Genomic DNA, 25,531 nt, shown 5'->3' on the forward strand with positions numbered 1-25,531 from the left:
TCGTTTATACCATGAAGGAAAGAAAAGGTTGTTTATACAAAATCCCACGTTTCGCGGCACCCGCTGAAACCGAAACTGCGACTGGCCGCACTAAAAACGTCCCTTATTAAACCACCGTCGCGCGCTGAAGCAAATGAGGTTTCCACACGGGATATGTAGGGTCTTCATAACACTTGCTGCTGGGCTAGTTGGTTCAAGGTCGTCATAACGGAGGTTAGCGCTTCAAGAAACTCGACACGTACATGACAGGGAAACGAACAGGACGGGTGCTACTTCAACTGATTTATTACCAAAGCATTTATTCCTTGAAGAGGCGGGGGGAGAGGGGGGCCTCAGAATTATTTTCCGCAGCTGATAAACACATGACGTAGCATGCACATTTTTGTTTTTTAAAAGTTGGCACCTGCTGGTAGGTTACACTGCCGCGAATGCTCGCAACACACGGAAGTAGCACATGTTGAAGCAAGAAATTGGAAATGCGCGAGAAGGTCTGGCATCGCTGCCCCGTACACTTTCTCGCTCTGCGATCTGGCAAGTAACAATTAAATTTGTGTGACTAGTAAACTGAGTTTTGGGTAGCTTGTGCAAGCGTATTGCTGAAGCGAACTACACTGCAAGTACACGGAAATGTAAAATGCATGTCTGAGGGAACTCGTGTTGAACGAGTGACTTCGATGGACGAAAGTCATCTTTGAGATATTGTCACGATGCCAAAGACGACGCAGTTGTCTTCAAGTAAAAAAAGTTTATTGGAGCGAACTTGTGCTCCCCCAACAACTCAAAGAATACACAGGCGGCGAAGCAGCAGTCAGCAAAGTGACGTACGCAAGCGCGTCGGCGATCGGAATACCGCGGCGTCTGCTCTGCAGGCTTTTATGTTTCGGCGGTAGTGTTTCTCGAACCGTCGATTTACATCTAGAACATTGTAGATCAAAGAAGATAATTCGAGGCTAGTGAAGTAGGGCGAAACGCTCTCCGTATCAGAATGAGATAACCCGTGCGGCATAAAAATAAAGAATGGAACACGCGCTTCGCTTGGGACACAGATAACGCAGCCGGGCGCGGCCGGGCACTAAAACAAAACATAAACAAACAAATCCAATGCCTAGTTCGCGGCAATATATGTTATAGTCCCTACTTCGGTCAAAAGTCTTGCATTGTCGCGAACAAGTAGAAGATTTGTGTAGTTTAACGCGAGGAGCTATCCGGCCTTGTTACAGTCGATGTCTACCACGGGCAAAAGCCGGACTGGCGCGCAATCGGGTACGCTGTCGGCAGCGTATGCTACCTCTTTCTTGAATGACTTTGTAGGCAGTGCCCCTTCACCATATCTTTCATCTTCTGTTCCCGTTCACTGATCAGTCTCGTCTGTACCCTTTCACTCCCCAACTACCATTCTTCCGGACTCGATCGTATGCTGGTCTACTCCCAGACGAGTTCAAAATATCCCCAGCCCACGTTTCTCTGCCTTTCTTCACCTCGAACCACTCAGTCAATCAACCTTCACCATGGACGCACTTCATGTGTGATGCCCTCTTTTGCGCCACGTAAAAATGAAATTAAGCGGAACAAGAGAACCAAATCAGCAACTTCACTTATTTACCGATGTGTCAGCTTTCTAAGGATCCTGCGGAAAACAGTGTTTCCGTGAATAAAAGATTTTAAGAACGTCATTATTTGGTATGAGATCGCTTGCTGCACCTGAAAAATAAATCCTCATACACGCTTTTGTGGATAGAAGTAAAACTGACCTTAAAGTGGCACTGTGACTGTGTATGGCAGCCAAGCGAACGTATTGAATTTGATCTTACTGTAGTTCGCTTCCCCACATACCTTCGCTTAATGCAGTGAAGTCTACTTACAAAACGAAAAAGTGAGGGTGTGGTAGTTGGCTGGGGGTATAAAAACGGCGTCGAAGACAGGCGACAAAAGGCAAAACTTAATTAGTCGCTCTAGGCCAAACAAAAACGGATGATAAGGCATCACGGCAGTAAATGAGGCTCGTAAAGAAGCCTAGGGGCGGGACTCTATATAGCTGCAATTAATGCGCCGAAATGCTTATGCCCATGGCTTATGTGCACTGTCGGAGAAGCAAATATTTTCTTTCTAGGGGAAGCATCGTCTGACGTCGAAGATAACATCCTTAAAGCGAGGTATAATTTAGTTTAAACAAAAAGTTATTGAGCTTTAGTACTGGCTCTTCACGATTCTACGCAAAATTAGCACCTAGTCTAGCGCGGGCGCTGTACACATGAAGTGATGTACTTAGTTAGAAATAGTGTGAAAGCAGGCTTTTTACCCTAGTATATTTCCTACCGAGGAAAGCGTTCTCAGCTACCAGCCACGCTGCATGGACTTTTCTCGATGTTATGGTGGCTGTGCGTGTAATGTCCATGATGTAGGCATATTATCTCTATGAATGTAGGCAAGCGCAGGAAGAAGAACGCCCAACAGCGGCGCTGACCGCGACAGCCGGCCAATCCAATCCGGAATTCGGCCGCCGCTTCTGCTCTGGGCGGCCGCCGGATTGGCCGGCCTTGGGGATCTTCCGACCCCCCAGGGGATGATTATCTTCTTTTTTTATCTGTAATGATTGGGAGAGGCTGTATAATTTTTCAGGCCACAGCTCGTCTGGAGGCTCTGCGGTCTACACGTTGGCTTGCGAAAATGGTGAGTTGGAACGTGAAAAAGCGTGAAGGCTGAAAAGATGTCTCTCTTTTTCCCGGAGACGCGTGCTTACATTCGAGTCCGCCAGTGGCTGAATTTCGCACGTAAATAGGAAGTATCTTTTATGTATCAGTTTGCACTGCTCAGAACTGCTCCAGAGCAGCTCCGTATTTTATTTTCCCGTGGAATTTTTATTGCGAGAGTAGTTTTGGGCTGCCCAGAAACTGCCCAGAACTACGCGGGATTGGAAAATCAGAGACCAAGGTTCAACAAGTGGTCGCCCCCCCCTATCTTTTTTTGAAGCAGGGACATTTCTGCGGGAACGCCTCGCGGTAGCGTGGAGCTCGTAAAGGCATTGGAAAGTGCGAATGACCCGCTTGTAGAACTTTTGCCATCGCAATGGTGGATTTGACTGTCTCCCTCACTTAAGCTAACGGAGCTGCAGTTAACAAAGCTAAAAAAATGAATGACCAGCCTGACTCTGTCGCGTCGTGGGTTCTGGGTACAAAAATGACCGGGGTTACCGGTCTTTTGATGTGTTATTGTTAAAGCAGCACCAATTACTCACAGTGAGTAATTAACATAGCTTTCCTACCACCCAGCTACTTTTACGATCAGTTTTTTTTTTTTTCATTTTCTTCTAGTACGTCTTCGAACTGCTGTTTAAAAACCTAGCAGCCCGGTAACTTCCTGTACTGCAAACAACGCAGTTGGTGATATCGTCTGAGTGTTCGTGCTTACTGAAAAATTTAGCTCATGTAACCGTTCAACCATGGGATATCTATCATTACTAAACAGCGCAACAAAAACACGGACTATAGCTGAGGTACACAGGACGAGCGCTGTGGTTAAAAAAAAAAAAAAAAAAACAGCGCTCGTTCTGTGTACCTCAGCTATAGTCCGTGTTTTTGTTGCGCTGTTTAGTAATGATGGATAACCAACTCGCCAAATACTGCACTATGATGTGATATCTGCCTCTTTATTATTCATATATGCATATAAATGTATGTTTATAATTCAGACAGTAAAGCATATGAGCCCCAACTATAGTGATTTCCACAGCATAGAATGGTGTGTCTGTATGTTTAAATGAATCATGGCCACTCTTGGGCGTGGTAAGTCGCAAGATGCGGGGTCGTGCCTGTTGCTTGCTTGAAAAATATAATAGTCGAGGCGAAATTTGGTCGTCATAGACCCAGCTCCCCGCAACCTTGGACCTTTTCCAAATTGTAGCAGCTAGTAGCCCATGGAAATCGAGATGAGATGTGCATTTTTCTGGTCCACTTCCTTCAGCTGTGGCAAAGGTGTGAGGAACGGCCAGGAAAGTGTGGCGCATCGCACCAAGTGATGTGCTTTCAGCAGCCCTACACAACACAGTTTCTCGTGGAGTATGCAGTGTGGCTGGTTCCGAGGAAAAAATTTCCCTATGTATGCCATGACCCGCTGCTCATTAGCCAAGTGCTAGCAAGTTTAAAGATTCTACTCGTCACAGTAGGTGGTGGAGCAGACTGCAGATTAAAACAATGCACTGTTTCCCTACTCTAGGTAGTGGTGTGCCATCTAGCTCAGTAAGAGAGTGAAATCGTAACAGATGTGGCGAGAGGATTGAAGGAGCATGCCAGTGTGTCTGACTGAGAATGGTTTGTTGTGGTCCATCACATATTGTTCGGTGAAGGGGGGTGGGTTGCAATCGAAATCGGCTTTATAGACAGAAAGGTTCAACCTTGGTGGCAAACTGTTGCAGGCTAGCAAAAGTGCAGTGCTTGAGTCATGAAATAAGCGCAATAGAAGTTCTCACCAAACTCACTCTGGAACCACAGGCTGCAGGTTGGCCCAGCAACACATCTTATATTGTCTCCATGTACTGTGGGTGATACTGCCCCTTTAAACTTGCCCCTCCATTCTTCTAATCTCTGGGGATATGATAAAGTCGTCATTCTTCTCCCATACCACATCTGACTGTAACAGTCTTTCTGCCAGCATGTTTGCACCTGGTAACCCACATTCATCGGCTGTTCATCTTCAAGCAGAGTTTTTTTTCTGTCCCCTGTTCTCACTTATGTCAGCTTCTGCTTGTTTGTATGTTTTATATCTAGGTGTAAGTACTGCATTCTTCCTTTTTGGACTGTTCATACATTGTACCACTCTTCCCTGCTTGGGCCTGACCCTGGAACGGCACACTGCATTTAAAATCAAAGAAAGATAATAAGAGAATCTCGCGCAGATATTAAATCAATGTGAAGCAAGATCATGTGCTAGCCATTAGTTGCTGGCGTGCAAGGAACGACACAAGATCGGTGGCTTCTTCATTAGTTCTTGCAGTTGAATTTCTTTGCTAAGCAAGCTATTTTTGCGAATGTGGGCGCCCTTTTGTCGCCACATAACTTGTTTCTTTTTAAACTTTGCCACGGAGTTAGGTGCTTATTCACTGCGTACCTACCTACGTGGTGTGTGGGAAGTAGCAGGCTGAGCGCTTGTGCTTAGCACGATTTCTTCTCCTTTCAGTCTGCCTTCTCAGTGTCTTTTCCCCATTGTTATTGCAAGGGGGGTGGAGGTGTCTTTCCAAAAGTGGCCTCCTCTACAAACCTCCCTAGCCTTTTGTGCTAGCACCCAAGTCCCTGCTTCATGCTGTGCCTTAACAAATGCTTCTTCCCCACCCCTCTCTTAGGTCATCCTGCATTATATCCATGTTTTTCTTTAGTAAGCGAGTTGTCATTACGACATGGCTCCAGAATGAATCACATTGGTTTGCAATGGTGGCTTGTCCGAGGTTGTTGGATCAAGCAAATTTCTTACAAAAATCAGGACACACACGCTTGGAGCTCCTTGCTTGGAAAATCACAACATACAAACATAGCCCAAGTTTTTTCCGCTTCCTTAGGAAGTGTATATCTATATCTTTCTATGGCACTTAATTGTACGTGTTTGTTGTTCACATGTTGTGAATGCCAGAGTCTTGGTTGTTACTCTGGTAATTTCTTAATACGTTCACTTTGGCACAGATGAGAACACTCCTAGTGTCTTGCTCTCGCAATTTTTCCAGGCATCAAAGAGGGCTAAGCTGACCGAGGAAGAGAGGCAGACTACCCTTGCACCGCTGCTTAGTGCGGGCTGGTCTAAAGTCAAAGACCGCGATGCAATTTACAAGGAATTCCTCTTCAAAAACTTCAATGAGGTGAGCAAGCCACTTGTATATGATGACGCACGAAGAACAAGAAATTGGCGTTTTTGCATGTGAATTATCTGACAAATTGATGGAGTTGTTATGTTTGCTGTCAAGCAATTAATCAGTGGTTTTTCACATAGTCAGCTTATAGCCGACGGCATTGTTTTGTGTGTTACTGTTATTGATTTCCAAGGTAACGAGGGAAATTTAGGCGTGCCAGAGTTTAGGTTTTACCATGGAACTAATAGTGGTCTCATGCAGTGGGGAATTTTCTAAGTGTGTTTAAATAATCAAGATTTTTCGTTTGAACCAAAATAAACAGAAGGCGACCACAAAATACGAGGCAAATAGGGGAAGTGGCTGGCTAGCTCCATCATTTGTTTCATTACAGCATTTCAGGAGGCAAACAGCAGAGGGACCATGTGAGAACATGCTTCTGCAGTGTTAGGAGGGAGAGGGCACGTAGTTCTATTGTTTTTTGAACAGTGGGGAGCTGGACGAGACGAATTTTGCGCATAAAGCATAGGAAATCCATCCATATAAACATTAGGCTGTACCCTTCTGATGAGAGGAAACTTTTGTTTGAGCAGGAGGACGTTGTAAGACTTCAACAGATCCCTAGAGTCATCCTGCTTAATGAAAGTTCTATCTTCAAAAGGATAGCTCATTTTTTTTCTATCTGGTAAAGCCTGGGCTTTACTAGATACAGATCAAGTTTTATCTGGTAAATTTCCAAAGCTGTATGTTCAAAATTAAACCCGTAAGGGCTTACGACGACATGAGCTCGTCATGAGCAGTTGCCAGTATTTTGCTTATGACGAGCTGCGCTCGTCACGGGTCTTTTGCAATGCTACAAGAGGTTTTTGACGAGCCCAGCTCGTCAAACGGTGCTTTTATATTTACAACATAGATGGCAGCACGGGTTCCACCATTGGCGCTTGTATTCAATGAGAGTTTCCACACTAGATGGTGGAACGGGTGGTTTCTTTCCCGCACGTTTTACAAACATGGCCTCATCCGTGCGGCGTTCTGGTGCGAAAAATCTGTCTTCTTCGGATGATGAAAGCGAGAGTGATGAGGATATCGGCTGTGTGTTTGATTCTTCAAGTAAAGAGGATAGCGATGATGTTTTTACGGACAGCGACTCCGAAGGGGAAGACCACCGCTATGATACGATGGAAACCTCCCGTGAATGGTACCGCGTAGACCCTGAGGAAGCTCTGTGCGTAGTGCCGCGCCCTGAATGCTACCACACAGATGGTAGCCTCACCTAGCTCTAGGTGAACTATCGAGGAATAGTGCGTATCTGCGCGCCAATTGAAACCCAGCCTCTACTTTGTGGAGGTGCAGAAATTTATTTGTGAATACATTTGATATGCCCCAGGTATAGCGTATTATATGGAGTGGAGAATGACCAATAAAACTTTATTATATGCAGTAAAATATTTTAAATAATATCTTTTTGTTTTGAACACGTTACTGAAGCATATCACATCAGTAAAAAAATTGGGTATTTTAGAACATAATTCTTTCGTTTAATGAGCCCTTAAGGGGTTAACCCCCCCCCCTCCCCCCCCCCCCCCCTTCACTCCCCATGTTCAAAGAAAAATAAGATCTCTATTTGTTTTGAAGTTCCAATGAAAAGGCCACAAATTTTGTTCTTCAAATTTAATTAAGGTCTACCGGTAGGTTCGCCCAAATACATGGCACCTTTTCTTTGTTCCAGTCATTTGGCTTCATGACGCGTATTGCCATGCAAGCCGAGAAGATGGACCACCACCCAGAGTGGTTCAACGTCTACAACAAAGTCCAGATCACCCTCAGCACGCACGATGTGGGTGGCCTTTCTCACAATGATGTCAAGCTGGCCACTTTCATGGAGACTGCCGCTGCCAGCGTCAAAGCTTAGTTGCTAATCTAACAAAACGGCCGGACACGTAAACGAACAAGTAATTGCGGAAACAGCGGTACTTTCTGGATGGTGTATAATAGGTGTTATGATGTGCAGTTACCTATATTTCTGGGTGCTGTAATAGATATTGTGATGTGCAATTATTCCTGACATTGAAATAAACAGCGGACAAGCACGAATAATGGGTCTCATCATTTGAAATCTATCAATATCGTGTGCAGCCATGCAGTTCTTCAAATGGGTCCACAGCGCTTCTTTTAAGCGACACCATGGAACACACACAGTCATGCCTAGCACAATTTCTGTAATTCCCCTGCAGGCGTTTCAATCCAGAAAAGCATTAAGTGCCTCATTAAATGAACATGGGGCATTGGCATGGAGGAGCAATAGTACGGTGCGCAACACCCTTGTCTATAACACTGAGTTCTACTTCAACTGGTTACTTCTCAAAACTGCGGACTCAAACTTGCCACAAAAGACGTTGAGGTCAAAACATATGGTCAAGACTTCAGAATGACACAATAGTTTTCTTCAAATGTTTTTCGGCCGAGGCAAGATAAGGCTATAAGTACGAAACCTGTGTTATAGACAAGGGTGTTGCCCTCTGTACTATAAACAGTTGTCAGCATACGAGAATATAAGAGCTGATTTATGTCTGCGATTCGAACCCAGGACTTGCAGAATGAGAGCCCAACACGCATCCCCAATAGCATGGTGGATCCTTGGTTCCAGCAAACATAGAGGCAGGCCTAGTGAGTGCGTTGTGACTGTCGACATAGAAGTGTGTGTTGGAGACGTCTGCCGAGGCCCACAGGAGTAATTTAAGTGTACTAACTACAAAAGTAGCAAATAACGTTTGCACTAATAGCATATTTGTAGAGCCAACAATGGCAACTGGCCAAGCCTCTGGGCAAAAGAAACAGAGCGAAGAAGAAAACGACACAGTGGGAAATGGATTACGAAGATAGCAGTAGGAGGAGAACACCATTGCTTAGCTGGACATGTTTCTATTCTCACTTGTGCCTCTGCTGCAACGGGCCCTAAAGCATATGCATCAGAGGAGGCTGTCAAACGTGGCCGTACATGGAAGTACGCCTCGGAAGGAGATGCAAGGGAGCACAGAAACACCACATGGTGAGCAAAGTGGCAGGCGCTTGCTGCAGCTGAAACCATCATCACCAGCTGACGCCACCACGGCTGTAATGATGTGAAGATAGCATACCAGTCACATATACCCCCCCCCCCCCCGATGACGAGGACATTGTCGCAACAGACGTGACAGACTTGCCATTACACACAGAGGATTGCATGGTCTGAAACAAAATGTAATGCTTTTGCATTCCCACATGTAAGAAGTCTTAAGCGTGTGAATGTTTTGGTAATGCGAGTAGTATTAACGGAGTTATGCACAAAAGGAATGCCCATTTTTTTCCTTGCCTCGTGGCTCATTTGTAATGCTCGAGGCTTACAGCAGCAGTACTGACTTCAGATGCTGACCCCTGGTGCTCCATCTGTTAACGATGGATTCATTCCACTTCTGGCGAACACTTCTGTCACAGCAGGTTGCTTGCGCCATCTGTTGCATGGCCGGTCGAACATTATTGCTAGTGCTGCCCACAGCCATTGCACATGAACAGTTTTTGGCAAAAGCTTTTAACGTATAAAAAGTTGTGCGCCATGCTGAGCACTTGGGTTGAACTCCACCAGGCCTGTGCTTTGCTTAGTGCCGAGTGATATTTTTTTTTTGCATGGATACATCAGTGGAGTAAATGCTTCAAGTGTGTTGGCAGCATCATGCAGAGGCAGAAGGAAGGCGCTGCCAGAAGCGGCTTATTAACAGTTAATTTTTTCTCCAAGTATATTTGTGCGTTGTTTTTTTTTGCACTCATCAAGAAACACAATAAGAAAGCGGTCAACAATATTTCATAAATAGGGTTGTTCGTTTCGGGGAATTATATTTTTTAGACTTTCGTGGGTAAAAATCGGGTGCTATTTTTCAAACTGATAAATCAAGGAGAATTTTCTTGTAAACGCATTCTCAAATTCGGCCTTTTTTGGGTTAAATGTACAGATGTGCTATGTGATACAGTCAGATTATTTTATCAGAAGGTGTTGTGAGCTCTAATAATTCGTTACAATTGGTGTTTCTTTCAAGCTGGTACTCGCGGGAACAGCATGGTTTTCTAGCAAATACTCTCCGAAATTTGGTGTTTGTTTGGAAATGATTCAGTAATGATGGCTGTAATGAGCATTGATAACTTTTAAGAAATGAAACGTTTTATTCACAAAAAGCTGGTCATCGATTCTTTAGACAGCCTTGTTTACATACATTATCATCTGCGATCGCAACGTGCTGGTCTCGGTTCAAGACCTGTCCGATCGTTGAACGTACCTCACCCAGGAGAAAGCTTTTTGACGTCGCAGCTTCCGTTAGCCAGCCACAGCAATGTCACTGCAGCGTTTGCCAGCCTAGGGTAGCGAGCAGTAAAGTCGTGCCAATACTCAACAAGTCCGAAAGCTGTATTTGTGGGGATTGCTACCATCAAGTACTGGTTGGGAACGACGGACCATCAGCCCTTATCGATACTTTGAAAGGGTCCATTTGGGGAGAAATCAGGCTTAACCCGATTCTCCGGAACCATGTTGGGGGCGTAAAAATCAGGTGAAATCTGGTTTTACCCGGAAACAAACAACCCTATTCATAAAGCGCTTTGGTATATGAAAATCTTGACGAGGTGATGTTTCATCTTAGTGTGTGCAGCTACGATTGGCAAAAGGGCTGCTCACGTAAGCAGCCTACACAAGCATCTCCTCAAAGTGTACGCGTACTTTGTCTCAAAGCAAAGCATAGGATGCTGTAAAAAGAAAGACTAAACAGGCAAAATGATGGCACGTATGGGTGGTGCAGGCTACAATAAGTAAATTGCAGTGTTGGAAGTCTAGGGAGGCAAGAGACAAACCTAGGACAGCAAGCGTCACCAGAAGTCTTGGGAAGGCTATGCAATAGTTTTAATGTGTAGCATTCTTTCCAGAGTACTCCCACAGCCAGGACCGTGTAATGCCCTGCGTATCCACAAAAATGCTGATTTGGCGGAACTAACACCTTTAATCATTAGAATAGCATAAATGAAGATAATTGGTCAGACAAGTTGGTGAAAAACCAAAAAATAAAAAAAATAGAAAAAATAAAATTTTCGCAAAAAAAAAAAAAAATCTGACGAAATCAAAAATATGCATCGTAATGAGAAGCAAAAAAAGTCTGCAAAAGAATGTGGTAATTACGTATAAAAAATAGCGTAAACGGACCAACCCTGCAGTTCACCTTGCATCTTTGAAAAAATAAACATAATTACCAAAGTAGAGGCACTTTATCGCTATGATATAAATTTACATCATTAGCGAAAAGAAACAAGAGAAACCTTAAATTAGAATAAAATACTCTAATGCCTCTCGCTACTCATAGCCATACTTGGCTGTAAAGAACTCTCACTTTAGACAAGCAGCATGAGAATGCTACGCATTAGTAGAAAATTCTCCGAATTACTGCAGATTTTTTTTCCTCACCCGCACAGACGCGTGGAGGTTCGAAATAAGTAAAGGTAAGAGGTTGGAGGCTCCGACGTGTAATCAAACTTTCTGCCATAAAAAAGCAATATTTGGCTTGTATGACCTTAGCTCGTAAGGATGCCATTCACCTTTTGTGCTCCCCCACTCCTTTTGCCCAAAATGGCTGCCTGCAAGATACAACTGTAAGAAAGCAGACACACGCACACAGGCTGCGCTGCCTGCCGGAGTGTTTGTACAGCTGTGCATGCATATCTCGCTGTGTCCTCATGCCTTTGCTGCAGTGAACCCATCTGCAAAGTACGTATTGCAAGCAACCACTCAATGCTGCACAGGCATTGCGTGCGGTTCTTCCTATGAGGTAGCCATAGTGGCAGTGTTATAATACTCGGAACAGAACAAGGGGCTAAGTGCATCTTGTGGAAAAGGAGGATTACAAAGATTCAATTACCGCCTTTGTTATATGGTCCAGGACCAGGGACACGAAGACAAAATACGAGTTCTTTTTTTTTAAAGATTTGGTGTTTTTACAGTGCCCCCAGCACCTGTCCAGCAGCAAACTACGCTTTATTCACTGAGAAATTAAACATTTTTAGCTAAATTTTAGTTCTCCCACTAAATTGTGTTTTGTGATGCCAGCAATGATGTATTCAGGAAAAGTACCCGAAATAACACTTAGTACGTTGACTGTGGCTGCTGCGAATGGCGAAGCAGTCTTTTGTTGCCTTGTTTACCATTCGCCTCCATAGATGGCGCAACGGTATGGCTCAGGGACCGGTGTCCACACTTGTGTTTTTGACTGGATTTGTACCTGGCTTACTTTTGCTGTGGTTGATGGCAACTGTTTATGAACAATTCGGTATGCTCAAGAGACAGGGTCACTTAAGTAACGATGACGCTTCAGACAAGCCCAACGCGTCCGACGGCTGTGCAGCTATTGGCGGTGAGCGTGACAACGGGTGGCGCTGCGAAGTGCATCTCCGTGACGCCGGCCTGGGGATTCTCGCATTTGTCGTCTGCTTCACTCGGGCTCGCTCTCCCTGCTGTTTCTTTGCGCTCAGTTGACTTTTGATGCTTGTCCGCACCAGATTTTGCATGTGCGTAACTTTCTATCATAGTAAAAGACTTAAAATCGCACACACTAGCTCAAGGCGTGATTTAAAGTATAGTTTTTGATACGGCTCTGGAAGAAACATTGCTGGCGTCGCCCCATTCCTTGCTAAGCCGGTACTGTGCAGAGCACGAAGAGTTGGAGCTAGGCGTCAGCTTCTGTATCGAGCAATCATTCCAACAATGGGAACAGCCAGCTGCGAAAATGCGCAAAACGAAAACAAATTTTATGCCTTTGGGTTTGTCGGCTTTGGCAGATCTGATTCCCGGAAATTGGTATGTAAGGAGATGGTCAAAGTTTTTGCAACCATGCCGACCACTCAAAAGTATTGCATCACATCACTTTGCCTTGTCATGGCATGGGAGTATGCCGACATGCACTATGGGGCGGAAAAAATGTAGGTTGAGTTCCAAATAACCTACTGTGTGTAAAGGCGCGCGCTGGTTTTGTACCAGGCTTCAAACCAGCATGGAAGCTTATTGAGCAAAATGTTAGCAATTGAGCATGATACCAATAACGTGGTCGGTTCAAGCTCAGAGGCTGTGCTTGTATACAGGGCATGGCACCATAACCGCTTCATCCGCAAAATAATCGTGGTTTCAACCTCGTCTGATATTTGTAGGTGAAAGCCGAATCATAGAGACTCGGGAATGACGCAGCCATTTTTCATTACTGCTTTTCTGTCCCTATAAAAACTCTGTACAGAGTGTAGAAAGTCAGTATGGAGAGGAGCTAGTGCTTTCTGAAGGTGTGCCGCGATATCGCACATGCACAAACACAACACACGCATGCTGGTCACGTGTACGGTAAAAATACAGTAACACGTTTGTTCAGGTCTGGAGGGATATTTATGGTATATTTCCCACAGCCATATCTTCCCAATGTTCAGATATGCATTACAGTAAAACTGCACTCAAGAGGAGGAGGAGAAAACTTTAACAGTAAAATTGGGCTGGTAAGTGGGCAGGGTCCTCAGCCCAGAACAAGAGAGAACTTTCTTCCAATTCATGGAACGCATGCATCCCGAGTAGGCCAGGATTTGTTCTTACCGCCTGAGGAGGTTGGGAAACAATAAAGAGCTTCTTTGACATATTCATCGGTTTTGATTCTTCTTATGCTGGAAATCAGCACGCATACCACTTATTGCGTTTGCTAGTGAGTACATCAAGCCTTCAACACCGTAATCGTGACATAACCGTTTAGTTTGAGAGTCAGTGTGTTACGATAACGAGTTACGATAAAAATTTGGGGCACAAACTGCCTTCGAATACTCTGGACAATGTTGTCTATGCCGTTTCGTGGTGGCTTAGCACAAACCTTCTCATTGTAATTGCATGTGAATAAACAATGCATGCTGGGGATACCCACCTTCTCGCACGCAGCCGTAACGAAAGCCAATTTGTGAAGAAGGAAATGTATGCCATACAGCCTGAAGAAAATATCCACACGAACTTTGTAAGTCTCCCAAACATCCCTAAGCCTCCTAATAAGACGTATCTGATGGTGCAAAAAAAATTATTGTGTTGGGCACAGAAAAAACATTCATCCGATACAAGACAACAATAAAATAGAAGACAGCCGTTTTATTTCCTGCTGTGCAATGCACGTGTAGGGGCCTGGTGCTTGGACAGTAGCATTACAGACTATCGAGTCTTCGTAAGAGCGTCTCAGAGATACTTTAAGGAAGCCTACACATTTTGAATACTTATCGAGGAGCTCGGAGCACTGAACCTCACAAATAAGCTACAAAGTACGAATTACACACCATCTTCTGGCTGATGCCGTGAAGTTGTTCTCTCGCTCCATTGGCGTTGCAAACTTGTGCGGGATACAGCTTGAAACTATTCCGATGTGTCAGAAGCTGGCAAACTAACTGATTTGCTAGAAGTACGCTTTTTAATGCACGAAAGCATCAAAGCGGGCGTTTTAGCACGGGCACTGCTGCTCCTCACAAGTGGAGTGCAGCAGCCGACAGCGGTGTGAGTCTCTAAGCTGACATTAGAAGCCAGGGGGCACCACTCAAAGATCTCACCGCCAATGCCCAGCATAGTGTGCACAGTACGAACGGATGCTTCTATGTTTACGTGTTCATTCGTAACTTCCATTGCTTACCCCACCATTCTTACCGCTGCAAAAAGAATGTGCGCTAACTTTAAGCGCAAATAGCTCATCCAGTAAGCTTATCATCCCTGTTCAATTTGCGCCACATTTTGCAGGCCTTGGCCAATCACAACGACCTGCCCGTAAGTCAAATTCAGTGTGAAAAAGTAGCCAAGGTGTCGCGTGCCTAATCTATTTTTGACATTAGGTAGCTTGCTTTAAAGAAGTTCACATTAAACTAGGTGCCATTGTTATTCTAATGAGGCAATCTTTTAAATGAACTAAACTTGCATTTTGTCTTTGTGGCCCCTTTAAATCCCTTGGTAATAGTTATAATTAAAAAGTTTTGACCAACCGCTCAGCACATGGAAAGCTTTGAAGTAACGACGAAACCATGAGCGTCAACAGCTTTTAATACAAATAAAAAAAAAACAATAGGCGAGAAAGAGCACACAGTACACACCACAAAACTTCCTAGACACCACCGAGACGCAGGTAATGCAGCTGGGGGACGAAAACTAAAGATGCCATCAATAGCCACGCGTACTGGAATATCCGTATGCATACATACATATGTATATATATATTACTCGACCTAGTAAGTTAAATAGAACAACACAAAAACTTAAAAACAATTTCCCTGAAGGCGTTTGTAGCACACTGTTGCAGGTGTACACAATGAATGAGACATGCTCCATCTTCCACTCAATGAGGTGTGCAATCTCGTATCAAGAAGCACAGGTCATTTACCCACTCTTTGATCCCCTTTTTTTGGTCTGTACACAAAATCACTATCAGCACTGCTGCTCCTTGCATCGGGTGACAATGAATGTGACCTCTTGGAATTAAGAAAGCAGACAGGCTCTTGTAGCATGAAAAGGTAGACAACGATGGGATGCAACAAGATGCGCGTAAAAGTTTTAAAAATTTTCGTTATGAGAAATGTCATTACACCAATGTCACCATCAAAGGCCTGGCTCCGTGCTAGGAGCTGCAGCTGAACACATTGTGCAAAGTGCAATGCTAGCACACTCCACCAAACGAGCAACTCTGAAATGCGCACAAGAAAGGTCTGGTGCCTTGAAAGGCCCGTCATGAGAAATCGTGAGAGAACACAGGGTGACTTGAGACGGCTGTACAACACAAGTGGCACTCTGCAACAGTGAGCCACCGCGCATGATGGACTGCTACCACAGGGGACCACGAACTAGATGGGCCGAGGCTACATGCATCTCCGCTCCTTGGCCGTATAGTATCAAATACTGTATGCATTGTTCACTGGGACGACAGTGTGTCCGTACACGACGGCTGTACTAGATGCTTGCATGAACAGGAAACCGAGCGAGGGGGGGAGAGAAGGAGTTGATGACCCCACTCCCCTCTTCCCCTGCAGTGGAGGACATCGTGTGAAATGACGGCATGCGGTGCACTGATAAAGGCAGCCTCAAGAGCACTTTGTAGAATCACAATTTGCAGCTGCCGCATCACAGGTATGCTTTGTGTTCGAGATGCCGTGGGGACGTCCGCACGGAAGAAGAGGTAGACCTGGAAATTGTCGCCCAGTGCTTGAGCCTCGAATGTGTGTGGGTGTGTGTGTGCACACAAAGTATTTACGACGCGTCAGACAGGCCGCGAATGGGTGCTGAATGCCAGGTGCTGTGGATGCGTTGTGCGTGTACTCGTCGGCCCTCCATCACACGCAAATCTCCTGCACGTCAAATGGACGCCGTTTAATTAAGCCAATCAGGAGCTCCTCAAAAAACTTTCGCAATAGACCCTGATTCACTCGGGAAACAGCATCCAGGGCTCACAACATTACGGGATGGTTCTCTTTGTGGCGCCGAAATGATCCATGTTCTTTGAACTACAGCGGCAGTGGTGAGTTCTGAAAACACAACCGCAACCACGAAAAAAACTGTAATCCGGAAAGGTCTCTGTACCGTTGGTTGGGTTTAGCCACTATGAAAACATGCGTTTAGACTGGACAATGACTAATGTCGCTAAAACAAAGCAGCTGCAACAGAGCAGCGTTGAAGACCCACATTGTAAGTGTGTAGCTTGGCAAAGACAACCATTCGAGAATGCTGACCTCAGTTGCAAACGGACACACCCCCACAGCCTGTCCCACTTTTTCCAATGTTTCTGCCATATCTTGCACACTGGTCACCTCATTTCACACAGATATACCGTAAGCTTCCAGATCGTCACCGTTATTAAGTACGCCCGCTCTGACTTAATCTCAAGGGAATGCACCGGATAAGCGTCGCTAAGCACGTGAAATGAATGCTTAAAAAATGCACACCAGGAAGTGGAGAGGAAATGGCGCGCTACAGCGCACACCACAATCCAAAACAAACAAGGACCGGGAGACTCCAAAAACACGCAAGTGGCACCACGATAGTCAGGAGAGAGTTAACTCTGGTCTGTGCTCCACAGCTGCTTGGCTGCAAGACTGCCAGCCAGTACACTGGGCAAGACAGGTACTTTTGGTCGACAGCTGCAACCCTTGCACCTTCACTTTGCACAACAAAGGCGATGTGCGTGACCAGCTCAGTCTTAACACATGACATGATAAATCAACAAGAAAAAAAAAAAAAAAAAGCAAGGCATTGGCAAAATAAAGAAAACAATAATAACTGGAATGAAAACACTTTTGGCGCTGCTGCAGCCTTTTCGAGCACCTGATAGGGGAAAGAAGAAAGAGGATGGAAAGAGGAGGAGTGTGTTTATGCGGAGGAGACCAGCCAGAAAAGAGAAGTGGTCGCCTGGCCAAGAAGAGCCTAAAAAGTTGGCTCGAAAAACCGCTCTAAAACCGTGGTGCCTAGTAAAAGATGGAGGGAGTTGTCGCAGGGGGGTCAGGCCTTGACGGCCTTGTTGACCCAGTGGTACTTGTCCGCCTTCTGGCCGGGTGGGGGGGCAGGTGGCAGGCCAGCCGACAGGTTCCACAGGGTGCCGCCACGGGAGAGGAACTGCGGGGGGCTGAACGAAGGCGAGGGGGACGAGGACGGCCCCTTGGGGTGCACCATGGGAATGCCCCACGGGGAGCCCCGGGAGCCTCCACTGCCCATGCCCCGCTTCCGCCCACAGCCCATGTCCTGGAGAGACTGAAAGGAGGCAGGCATTGCGTTGGACACAATTTGTAGCAAACACTCAACACGTAAGTTAGCACCAAGTTAAACAAACTCCTGCACGCAGCATCAGCATGCATTGATAGTTTGTCAGTCTCCCACCGTGAAGCGCAACAGTTCTCACTTTTTTTTCTACCAACAAAAGATCGTGCAGTGTGAAACTGTCTCAAGAATTCCTAAACTTGCACTCCTTCCCTTGTTGTCAAATTAGCTGAACAGCACAAGGGAGACAGCACAGACCCTACTCCAGGAAGCCCACTGGACACACATGCATGGTTTTAAAACAAATGGTTCATTTTTTTTTTGTTCAAATGCGCAGCCAAGTTCTTGCCTATGCAGCCCAAGTTCAAAGTTACGCAACACAATATGCCATTCCTTTCCCGCCAAATTTTTACAGTATAACCCCTAAATGCAATATTAATTTATATATATATCTTTCTTTGCACTCCACAAGGGCCTGGTAGTGCAACCATGCGATAAAAGCAATTTAAACTGCACAAGATGTTAAATCAGCATGTTTTCGTTGTTTTACTTCACTACTCACCTAATATATACAGTTTTGAGTGCAGCAAAAATTATGCAAATCTGACCAGTATGCCCCAATGTATTGTGGCTGATAAATGAGCCCATGGAAAAAAAAAAGAAAAAAGAAAAGAAAATCAGCTGTGAGAAAACAAGGCAAGAAACTGGGCTGCTTTGCTGTCAACCACAGGGAAGGTTTTAGTGGAAGTTTCTCTGCCAAACCACCACAGCATACTGCCGTGATGGATGCCACGTCTGGTATACTGTCACACAGTAAAGAGGAAAGCAAGGTGCTTGAAGAAATGAACGTTTACTGGAGCAAACTTGCGCTCCGCAATAAACTTAATAAAGAAATGGCTAAGAAACAGTCAACAAAGTGAGGTGCAGAGAAGATTGCCAATCAATGAAATGCCGCTCAGTTTCCTTTCCATGCATTTATCTGCAGTGCTCTTGTTCTGGAAACATCCGATTATGCTGATGCCAATCAATGAAATGCCGCTCAGTTTCCTTTCCATGCATTTATCTGCAGTGCTCTTGTTCTGGAAACATCCGATTATGCTGAGAACACTGTTGATCAGACAATAACGGTCTACGACAGGGACTGAAAAGCTTCCCTCTTTCCCTATCAGGCCTGCCAATGCAGCATGCAAGAGGAGGATAAGCGCGCTTCACACGGAACTCAATAGAGGTAGCGGAGCGCGGCCACGCACTAGTAACAAACACCGATAAACAAATAAAAAGGCACGCTGCACGTCATTAGCTGTGGCAAAATATATGTGGAGACCACAGTGAAACGTGCCGCCTGCCACACGTATCCTGAGGCTGCCGTGGGCGGCTGCTGGTACCGGCACACCCACTTGTGTCCCCTCACGTAAGTAATGTTTGGCCCCCAACAATGGCGTTTTTTTTCCCCTCTCCCCGAGTTTGTTTCGAAAATTCCAATTTTCACCAGCCATTTGTGTCACGTGCATCCCTGTTTTGCAGTTGCCACTCCCTTGTCTGTATCAGAAGAGAAAGTACAAGAACGACATTTGATGTCCCAACCACTACACACTGAACCAGAGTCGCCATTCACCTGTTTTGGGCGGTCTCCAGTACGTTGCTCCAGCTCGTCAATGTTGATTTGGTCCACAAAGTTTTCTTTTCGGCTTCCCTTGAATGACGCTAGCACATAGTACACACCACGACGTTCTCCAAACCTGGATGGGGGGAGGGGGGCAAACAAGGGTCAAAGGGGGTGGGAAGGGGGAAACAAGCTTTAGCATGGCTCACAAAGATTTACTACACAAACTGACAATTGGGAGCTCTGCACGCATTTAAAAGGCACTAATCCTGCTTCCCAAATAACTAAAAAACGCCAATTAGCTTTCTTTCTGTTTTGTTAATACAGCATACAATACTACATAATCAGTAAACAAGAAAAATCGCACAATGGCGGTACAGCTTAACTAAGTGGATATGAAAAGGCACAAAAGAACAACTCAGGGAACATTCAAAAGGGCATTTTGAAGATAAGGTGTCATTGAAAGGGACCCTGCAGCACTTGCCATCGACTACTCGAAATGTATTTTGGGGTAAAGACAATCCAACAATCTCCTCCCGCAAGAATAATGAAAGCTTGTTCACTATTGCCGAAACTACGCGCGATGAGAACTTTCGCATACTTGTTCCCTCTCAACGCGACTGCAGACAACACTACCAAAGCTGCGCGCACTCTCAAAGGGAGGGGGGCGGCTCGCGGCGTTCTTCTCAGCGGCCTTCGATACATCACAGGCCGGGGAATTTTCTCCTTTTCCCCACAACGTGGAGGGGTCTATTTCCGGTCTGGTGCCCCAAAAAACAGGCATGGCTGCCCGCTCGCAAGCGCGTGCTCAGGCTGGTAGGGTGTTTTTGAAGCAATAAACATTTGTTGTCGAGTGGTCTTGCTGAAAGGGGAATACTGAGTTCACCACTCAACTCCGTGCGCACTCAAAACACAAAAGAAACGCCAAAACTGTGCGTACAGGTTCCGGCATTGAAGAGGTTGGTACAGAGCGCCGGCGACAGATCGTCACAGGAAATGCAAGAAATGAGCTGCAAAGTGGGCCAGCGACAGCCAAAAGGACAGCCATGGCCGCAATGACGTCGTTTAGGCCATGCCAGAGGTGCGTAATGAGGAAAATTGAAGAGAGCGCGCCTGATTTTTCTATCCCTTTCACAGCGATTTGCGTGTTCACCACTTCACATGCATGTGTAATATTTGGCCCAGGTATTCTGGCAGTGTAATCTAAACGTCGTGCAGGTTTACTTGCACTGCTCAAAGAGTGTTGCAGGGTCCCATTAAGAGGAACATACAAAACAAATCAAAATTTAGGTTTTACGTGCCACAGCAACATATGGACTAGAGGATGGCTACTGGTTACTTTGGACCAGATGAAGATTTTTGTAATTACAAAACCCACAACCAAGGGCCCCCAAACACTTTCGAGTTGCTTTATGCGTCCCCAGACAGTTTGCCCCTTTCAGGAAGAGCCTTAGGGACACCACCGTCCCACAGGAAGGAGGCCCCTTGCGTGAATCGACCTTCTTTTGGACAGTGATTTTCCATACGCATGCCTACCAACAGGCTGCATTTCAATTATCAATACTTGGCACATGTGAGCTCAAGGATTGCAACTCAAAGCATATCCAGTATTTCCAAAGAGCACCTAGTCGAGGTTCAACAATTTTTTTTTCTTGTACTGAAATACGATGCATGTCTGAGCCCAGGAAAAACTGTGTTCGTTCATACATGTGTCCCAGCATATCCACCTTCATAACCCACTTTTTGTGAGGTAAAAAAAATGAACAAGCAGCGGTGCCACAATCCCCTCCACTTGAGGGGAACAGGGATGCACCATCCAAATGGGATGAGGAGCAAAATCGCAATCTTTCTCATCCATAGGAATTACAATCTGACAAGACGTCTTCTCACGCAAGTATCTCACACAATTTGCATTCTACGTTCCCACCAATTTCTTCGAAAAAGGAATCAACCCTGGATTTTTTTTAACTTACAGCTGACCGCTAACTGCAGAAGATGTGTGGATACTTCTATGCAGCTGGTGTGAGGCTTGGCAAGAACTATTAATTACAAGAACTGTTACGTGAATATTAGCCATTAAAATAATTTAACTGCAGTGCTCCTTGTAGACTGCTTACAAAAGACCTGACAGTAGTAAAAATTTGATCAGTGCTGTTACGGCAAAGCTGCTTACCCCCAGCCTCAACCAAAAGGATCAACATTTTTATAGCAACCCATGCTATTAGTATGTACTTTTGAATCACCAGCACACATTTTTTTATTAACACTTCCTCAGGGGTTAAACAAATGACTTCCTTTTGCTGTCAACTTGTGAAAGTGGTGGCTGTTAGAATGAAAATGACAAGTACAGAGGGTGCTCAATTCCAGAAGACAGAACTTTAAACCGCAACTAGCATTACGTCCAGACAGTACTTTGCAAGTGAGCCCACTTATCACACCCTCTTCCAGTGTTGCTCTGTGGCACAGTAATTACATCTTTGCTTGTGGAAGCGGGAGTCATCCCTCTTCTCAATCATCATAGTTTCAGAATAAATTCTATTCTTCACTATCATCATACCCTATTGGTTGCATTCAATAATCGCATCATTTGGACTGGGCTGGCCTTAGTTAACTTGGGCTATGCTCGGTTAGGGAATTTCTTTAAAACGTGGTTTCCATTCTGTCATGACGGGGCACTTTTTACAGACCAACCAAACCCAGAAAGGCGCATTGGCACAAATTTGTGTGCTTGTGCTCCAGTTGGCTTGACGAGTTCCTGTTGATATTTTGCCGGTCAGGTCTCAGGCATTGGCCAGGTGTACTGCAACTACCTACAAGTTTAAATGGTTCGTCTGTTTTTACTAATGGCGGTGCCAATTTAAAAAAAACGGTGGCGGCGTGGGCCATCACCGACTGCATTCACTGGGACGGCATTAAGGCGACGTCTCCCATTCGACGCGAGTGCCCGATCGACGTCTCCTACCTGCAGCCCACTTCCTCAGGGTCCACCCAGAGGGTCAGCTCAGCCGGCAGGCAGAGGTCATCGTAGCCGAGGCCGCAGCGGCGCGACGCTTGCTCTAGCACCGGCTCGCGAGGCTCCGTCTCGTTGATGCGAATGCACCGGTACGCCTGGCCTCGGGACGGCCGCTCCGGGAACCAGTGGTCCCTGAACCGCTCCGTCAGAATGCATCGCAGCCGCTCCCCGAGCGCGTCCAGCTGCACCGGGTCCAGGCTCGAGTTTCTAGCGATGACCCGCACCAGAAAGGCGACCGCTGCGTCGATTTCGCTTTTCATCGCTCTCTGACCGACTTCTTCCGCCCAGGGACGGCAATGCAAAATACATTTAACACGGGCTCAGCAGGCAGCCTCCTGCGGGCAGGATCCGACGAGCGCGCAGCGCTGGTGGCACAACTTTCGAAATGATGCTCCTCGGGACGCTGCGTGAGGAGAGGGAAGGGGGCATCGGGCGGCCAACGATTAGCCCACCGTCGCAGTTCAACGCCACCAAATTGCTTCGAAGAACGAAAGCCTTACTGAGACCGAAGTAATAAGAGCGCTTCTAGTAGACAATGAAAATAGCGCGCAATAAATATAATGGACGCTACAAAGTTCCGACGCTTTGCAGTCGTCTCGGTAACAAAGCGACGCATTTCGCATCTCACTTGTACGAGCAATTAAGCTAAAATTTCTGAAAGGTAGGCAAGAAAATGTGTCGCGTTTGCACTTAGGAGTACGTAAAAGAATAGATAACAACTGAAACCTCCGAAATTTAACGTAAAATAAACTTGACAAACGGGACTTACCTACTTCGCAAAGTATCCTCTCCTATCGACTTCCTTATGTGAAGCAATACGTTCGCCGACCAGCCGCAGTTTCGGCTTGTTCGGGCTCATGAAATAAGAGTTATATCTAAACTGGAAAAAGGGTTCGCATAAATTCTTGTGTTTTTTGAATAAGTGTAAAAACAAATTTTACAGTTTTGTTTTTAAAATTTTTGTTTCAGTGCAAGTTTTTTTTTTTAATTCTCCGGAGATGAACGGATTGCCGAGTTGTGTCACCGTATGTCATGGCGCCGGGCAATATGATGAAGGAAAACGAAACAGACGAGGAATACCTTATATCTATGGCACGAAGCTGCCAGAAATCTGATCCGTATTTTACAAAGTCTTGGATACTTACGGCAAAAACACTTTTTCCGGAAAACTTTGGGATACAGGCACGCATGTTCTTTATTGCTGCATGTTACAATGACCACTGCATTCAACGAAGCCCGCTGGCATGCTGATCGTTTTAAACTAAATTAAAGTACGGGCGAACTGTTTGGCATCGTTGACGAACCAGCATCGTGGCTCATAGTACCTGTGCTCGAAGATCTGTGGCTAAATAATATTTTTCTCCCAAACTTTCCAAAGAATGCACTTGGCACATTACTTGTGGCTCCTTGAACCCCGCCGAAAAGTAACCACTAATAATGTTAGAATACTTGTTCTGTTAAGTACTGCCGGTAATTTGACTGCCCGTTAGGAACAACGTACTGGCGTGTCTACAAGGGCTTACTTGTCCATCACCCAAAGAGCTTTGAAGACAAGTGTGAAAGCGTTCGCGCATGTCGATTTCCTCTAGCCGGGCTACAGTAGTAAACACTACCTTCTGGGGTACGTTCATTGTTTCTGCTTGGGAACTGGAGGACAAACTGGTATTGCTAAACAAGGAGCTTTACGTTTCAGAACTTGTAATTCTAACATTTTGCTGACCATTTATGGCCTAGCTCAAAAACCGCACACGCATCAAACCAAATTTTAAACATGTGAAAGAATTTACAAATTGTTCTGTCCGCTTTTGTGTGCCGGCACGTATTCATCAATGTTCTCTAACTTTCCCTTTCAGTATGAAGCATATTGCCTGGCAGCAGACAGTGGAAACATTAAGGAGGCATCGGGCTACTTGGAGGAAATGTACGTTTCAATATCAATGTTGCCTCGATGTTTTTCATATACCTCATGCAGCAATGTGAAGAAATGAAGTATATTGGGAGATGTATAACAAGTCTATGCAAGGTGGTGCAGTTAAAACTCGTGGGAGCTAGTGCGCTTCATTTTTTAATGCGTGTGCATCATTTGTCAAATTATGGTCAAATGCAAAGCTTGAACTGATAATCGAGTAATGCTGCAAAGAGGCGTTATGCTGGGCGACTTGGCAGATAAACAGTGCTTCATGAAAGGTGGACTGTGCAAGCTTTGTAAATGGCCTTTTCACCGTTCGTTCAGGTTCAGGAAGTTTCCCTCTGAGCATCGCCTTTGGGATGAAGTATACAAGATTGCCAATGCCCTTCGAGCTGACACACTCGACACAGAGTCTGCGTTTTTAAGAGGTATCGTGGTCTCTGTCTTTACATGATTGCAAGAAGGAAGGTGTGCCTATCTTAGTTTTTATTAATGACAACACCAGTGCATTATCCTGCTAATCTATGTATTGCTGCAGATTTAGCACCAACAAAGGATATTGAAGATTAAACAAATGCAGTCAGATTACACCAACGAGAAGAGGAGGAATAAACATTTATTTGATGGGATATGGTCAGCCTCCTACGTGCAGGAGGTCGTGAGTGAGCCTGTGCGAAATCCAAGTTCGTTACACCAGGGTTTCTTGAAGCTGAGCTGGTCTGCGCTGACTGCCAGTGCTCAGCGGATGAGTTGTTAATAGGGTTCAGGTTATGTGGGCAGGAGAATGCGAGAGAGGAGGCAGAAAAAGTGTCATTCATGCCAGATTGTGTAGCCCAGAAGATTGGCTAACCTGTACTGATCTTTCTTGCAGATATGTTTAATCACCTTCCAACAGCCTCACAGCATGACATCTTGCTTTCTATTGCGGGTGAGTTTTGTACATGCTTGCGTGCTAATTAGGAGGCTGTATGGAGTCCGGGGTTTCGCTTGACCGTCATCCCTAAGCAAAGCATGGTGGCCGTTCTTGCTGAAAGAGCCAGTAAGGAAATACCAGAAGGCGGCCGTGTTCTTTGGGATGTCCTGAAATGTAACAGCAATAATCACCATGTGTCACTGCACCTCGCAATTTTTTTAGATCAACTTCAGAGCTTTGTGTTGGTGCAGTGGCTTGCTGCAAGCTTTCTAAAAAATAACTTGTATCCTCTGTACGCCTGTCACTCTGCTCTAAGACTTTTTATCTAATCATATGCTAGCTTTTTGTATCTCAGCACATATGAAAGGGAGGTGAGGAATACGATGCCAGTTAAAAATGCTTATTTGATAAAATTGAGAAGGAAGTAGACTTAAGTGCTCTTTCTTCAATTTTGTGTGAAACT

General features: G+C 45.4%; 3 protein-coding genes across 4 annotated transcripts in view; 2 read left to right on the forward strand and 1 right to left on the reverse strand.

Annotated features, from left to right (window-relative positions):
- Positions 1-2,455: 2,455 nt before the first annotated feature.
- On the forward strand, positions 2,456-7,927 carry Pcd (pterin-4a-carbinolamine dehydratase). The gene is made up of 3 exons (XM_077707268.1): positions 2,456-2,670; positions 5,711-5,842; positions 7,560-7,927. Exons 1-3 carry the CDS (start codon positions 2,590-2,592, stop codon positions 7,740-7,742), a joined length of 396 nt encoding a protein of 131 aa, XP_077563394.1. The 5' UTR covers positions 2,456-2,589; the 3' UTR covers positions 7,743-7,927.
- Positions 7,928-14,915: 6,988 nt separating this feature from the next.
- Positions 14,916-23,091, reverse strand: LOC144179068 (protein BTG1-like). Of its 2 annotated transcripts, none has more exons than XM_077707269.1 (4): positions 23,016-23,091; positions 22,196-22,649; positions 19,246-19,369; positions 14,916-17,624 (listed from the first exon to the last, which is right to left on the reverse strand). In XM_077707269.1, the coding sequence occupies exons 2-4, from the start codon at positions 22,504-22,506 to the stop codon at positions 17,376-17,378; spliced, it is 684 nt and encodes a 227-aa protein (XP_077563395.1). In that variant the 5' UTR covers positions 22,507-22,649; positions 23,016-23,091; the 3' UTR covers positions 14,916-17,375. The 2 variants fall into 2 exon arrangements, with proteins under 2 accessions (XP_077563395.1, XP_077563396.1); XM_077707270.1 differs by having other exon boundaries at positions 23,020-23,063.
- A 160-nt stretch (positions 23,092-23,251) lies between these two features.
- Ints10 (integrator complex subunit 10) overlaps positions 23,252-25,531 on the forward strand; it is a 32,418-nt gene continuing 30,138 nt past the window's right edge. Inside the window, exons 1-4 of the mRNA XM_077707271.1 lie at positions 23,252-23,428; positions 24,100-24,167; positions 24,480-24,583; positions 25,027-25,083. Of these exons, the coding sequence (XP_077563397.1) occupies positions 23,279-23,428; positions 24,100-24,167; positions 24,480-24,583; positions 25,027-25,083 (379 nt within the window). The 5' untranslated portion in view covers positions 23,252-23,278. The remainder of the gene's footprint in view (positions 23,429-24,099; positions 24,168-24,479; positions 24,584-25,026; positions 25,084-25,531) is intronic.

The sequence above is a fragment of the Haemaphysalis longicornis genome, unplaced genomic scaffold (assembly GCF_048455015.1).
Source record: "Haemaphysalis longicornis isolate Haplotype H1 unplaced genomic scaffold, Haemaphysalis longicornis Haplotype H1 scaffold_4, whole genome shotgun sequence".
NCBI lineage: Eukaryota > Metazoa > Arthropoda > Arachnida > Ixodida > Ixodidae > Haemaphysalis > Haemaphysalis longicornis.

What these genes read in the sequence shown, in the direction of transcription:
- Pcd (XM_077707268.1), top strand. Translation starts at nt 2,590, where the DNA reads ATGATTGGGAGAGGCTGTATAATTTTTCAGGCCACAGCTCGTCTGGAG. An exon ending in CACGTTGGCTTGCGAAAATG is followed by an intron (nt 2,671 to 5,710) that starts GTGAGTTGGAAC and finishes CAATTTTTCCAG; the next exon opens with GCATCAAAGAGGGCTAAGCT. An exon ending in TCTTCAAAAACTTCAATGAG is followed by an intron (nt 5,843 to 7,559) that starts GTGAGCAAGCCA and finishes TCTTTGTTCCAG; the next exon opens with TCATTTGGCTTCATGACGCG.
- LOC144179068 (XM_077707269.1), bottom strand. Translation starts at nt 22,506, where the DNA reads ATGAAAAGCGAAATCGACGCAGCGGTCGCCTTTCTGGTGCGGGTCATC. An exon ending in CCTGAGGAAGTGGGCTGCAG is followed by an intron (nt 19,370 to 22,195) that starts GTAGGAGACGTC and finishes CCCCCCATCCAG; the next exon opens with GTTTGGAGAACGTCGTGGTG. An exon ending in CTGGAGACCGCCCAAAACAG is followed by an intron (nt 17,625 to 19,245) that starts GTGAATGGCGAC and finishes GCCTCCTTTCAG; the next exon opens with TCTCTCCAGGACATGGGCTG.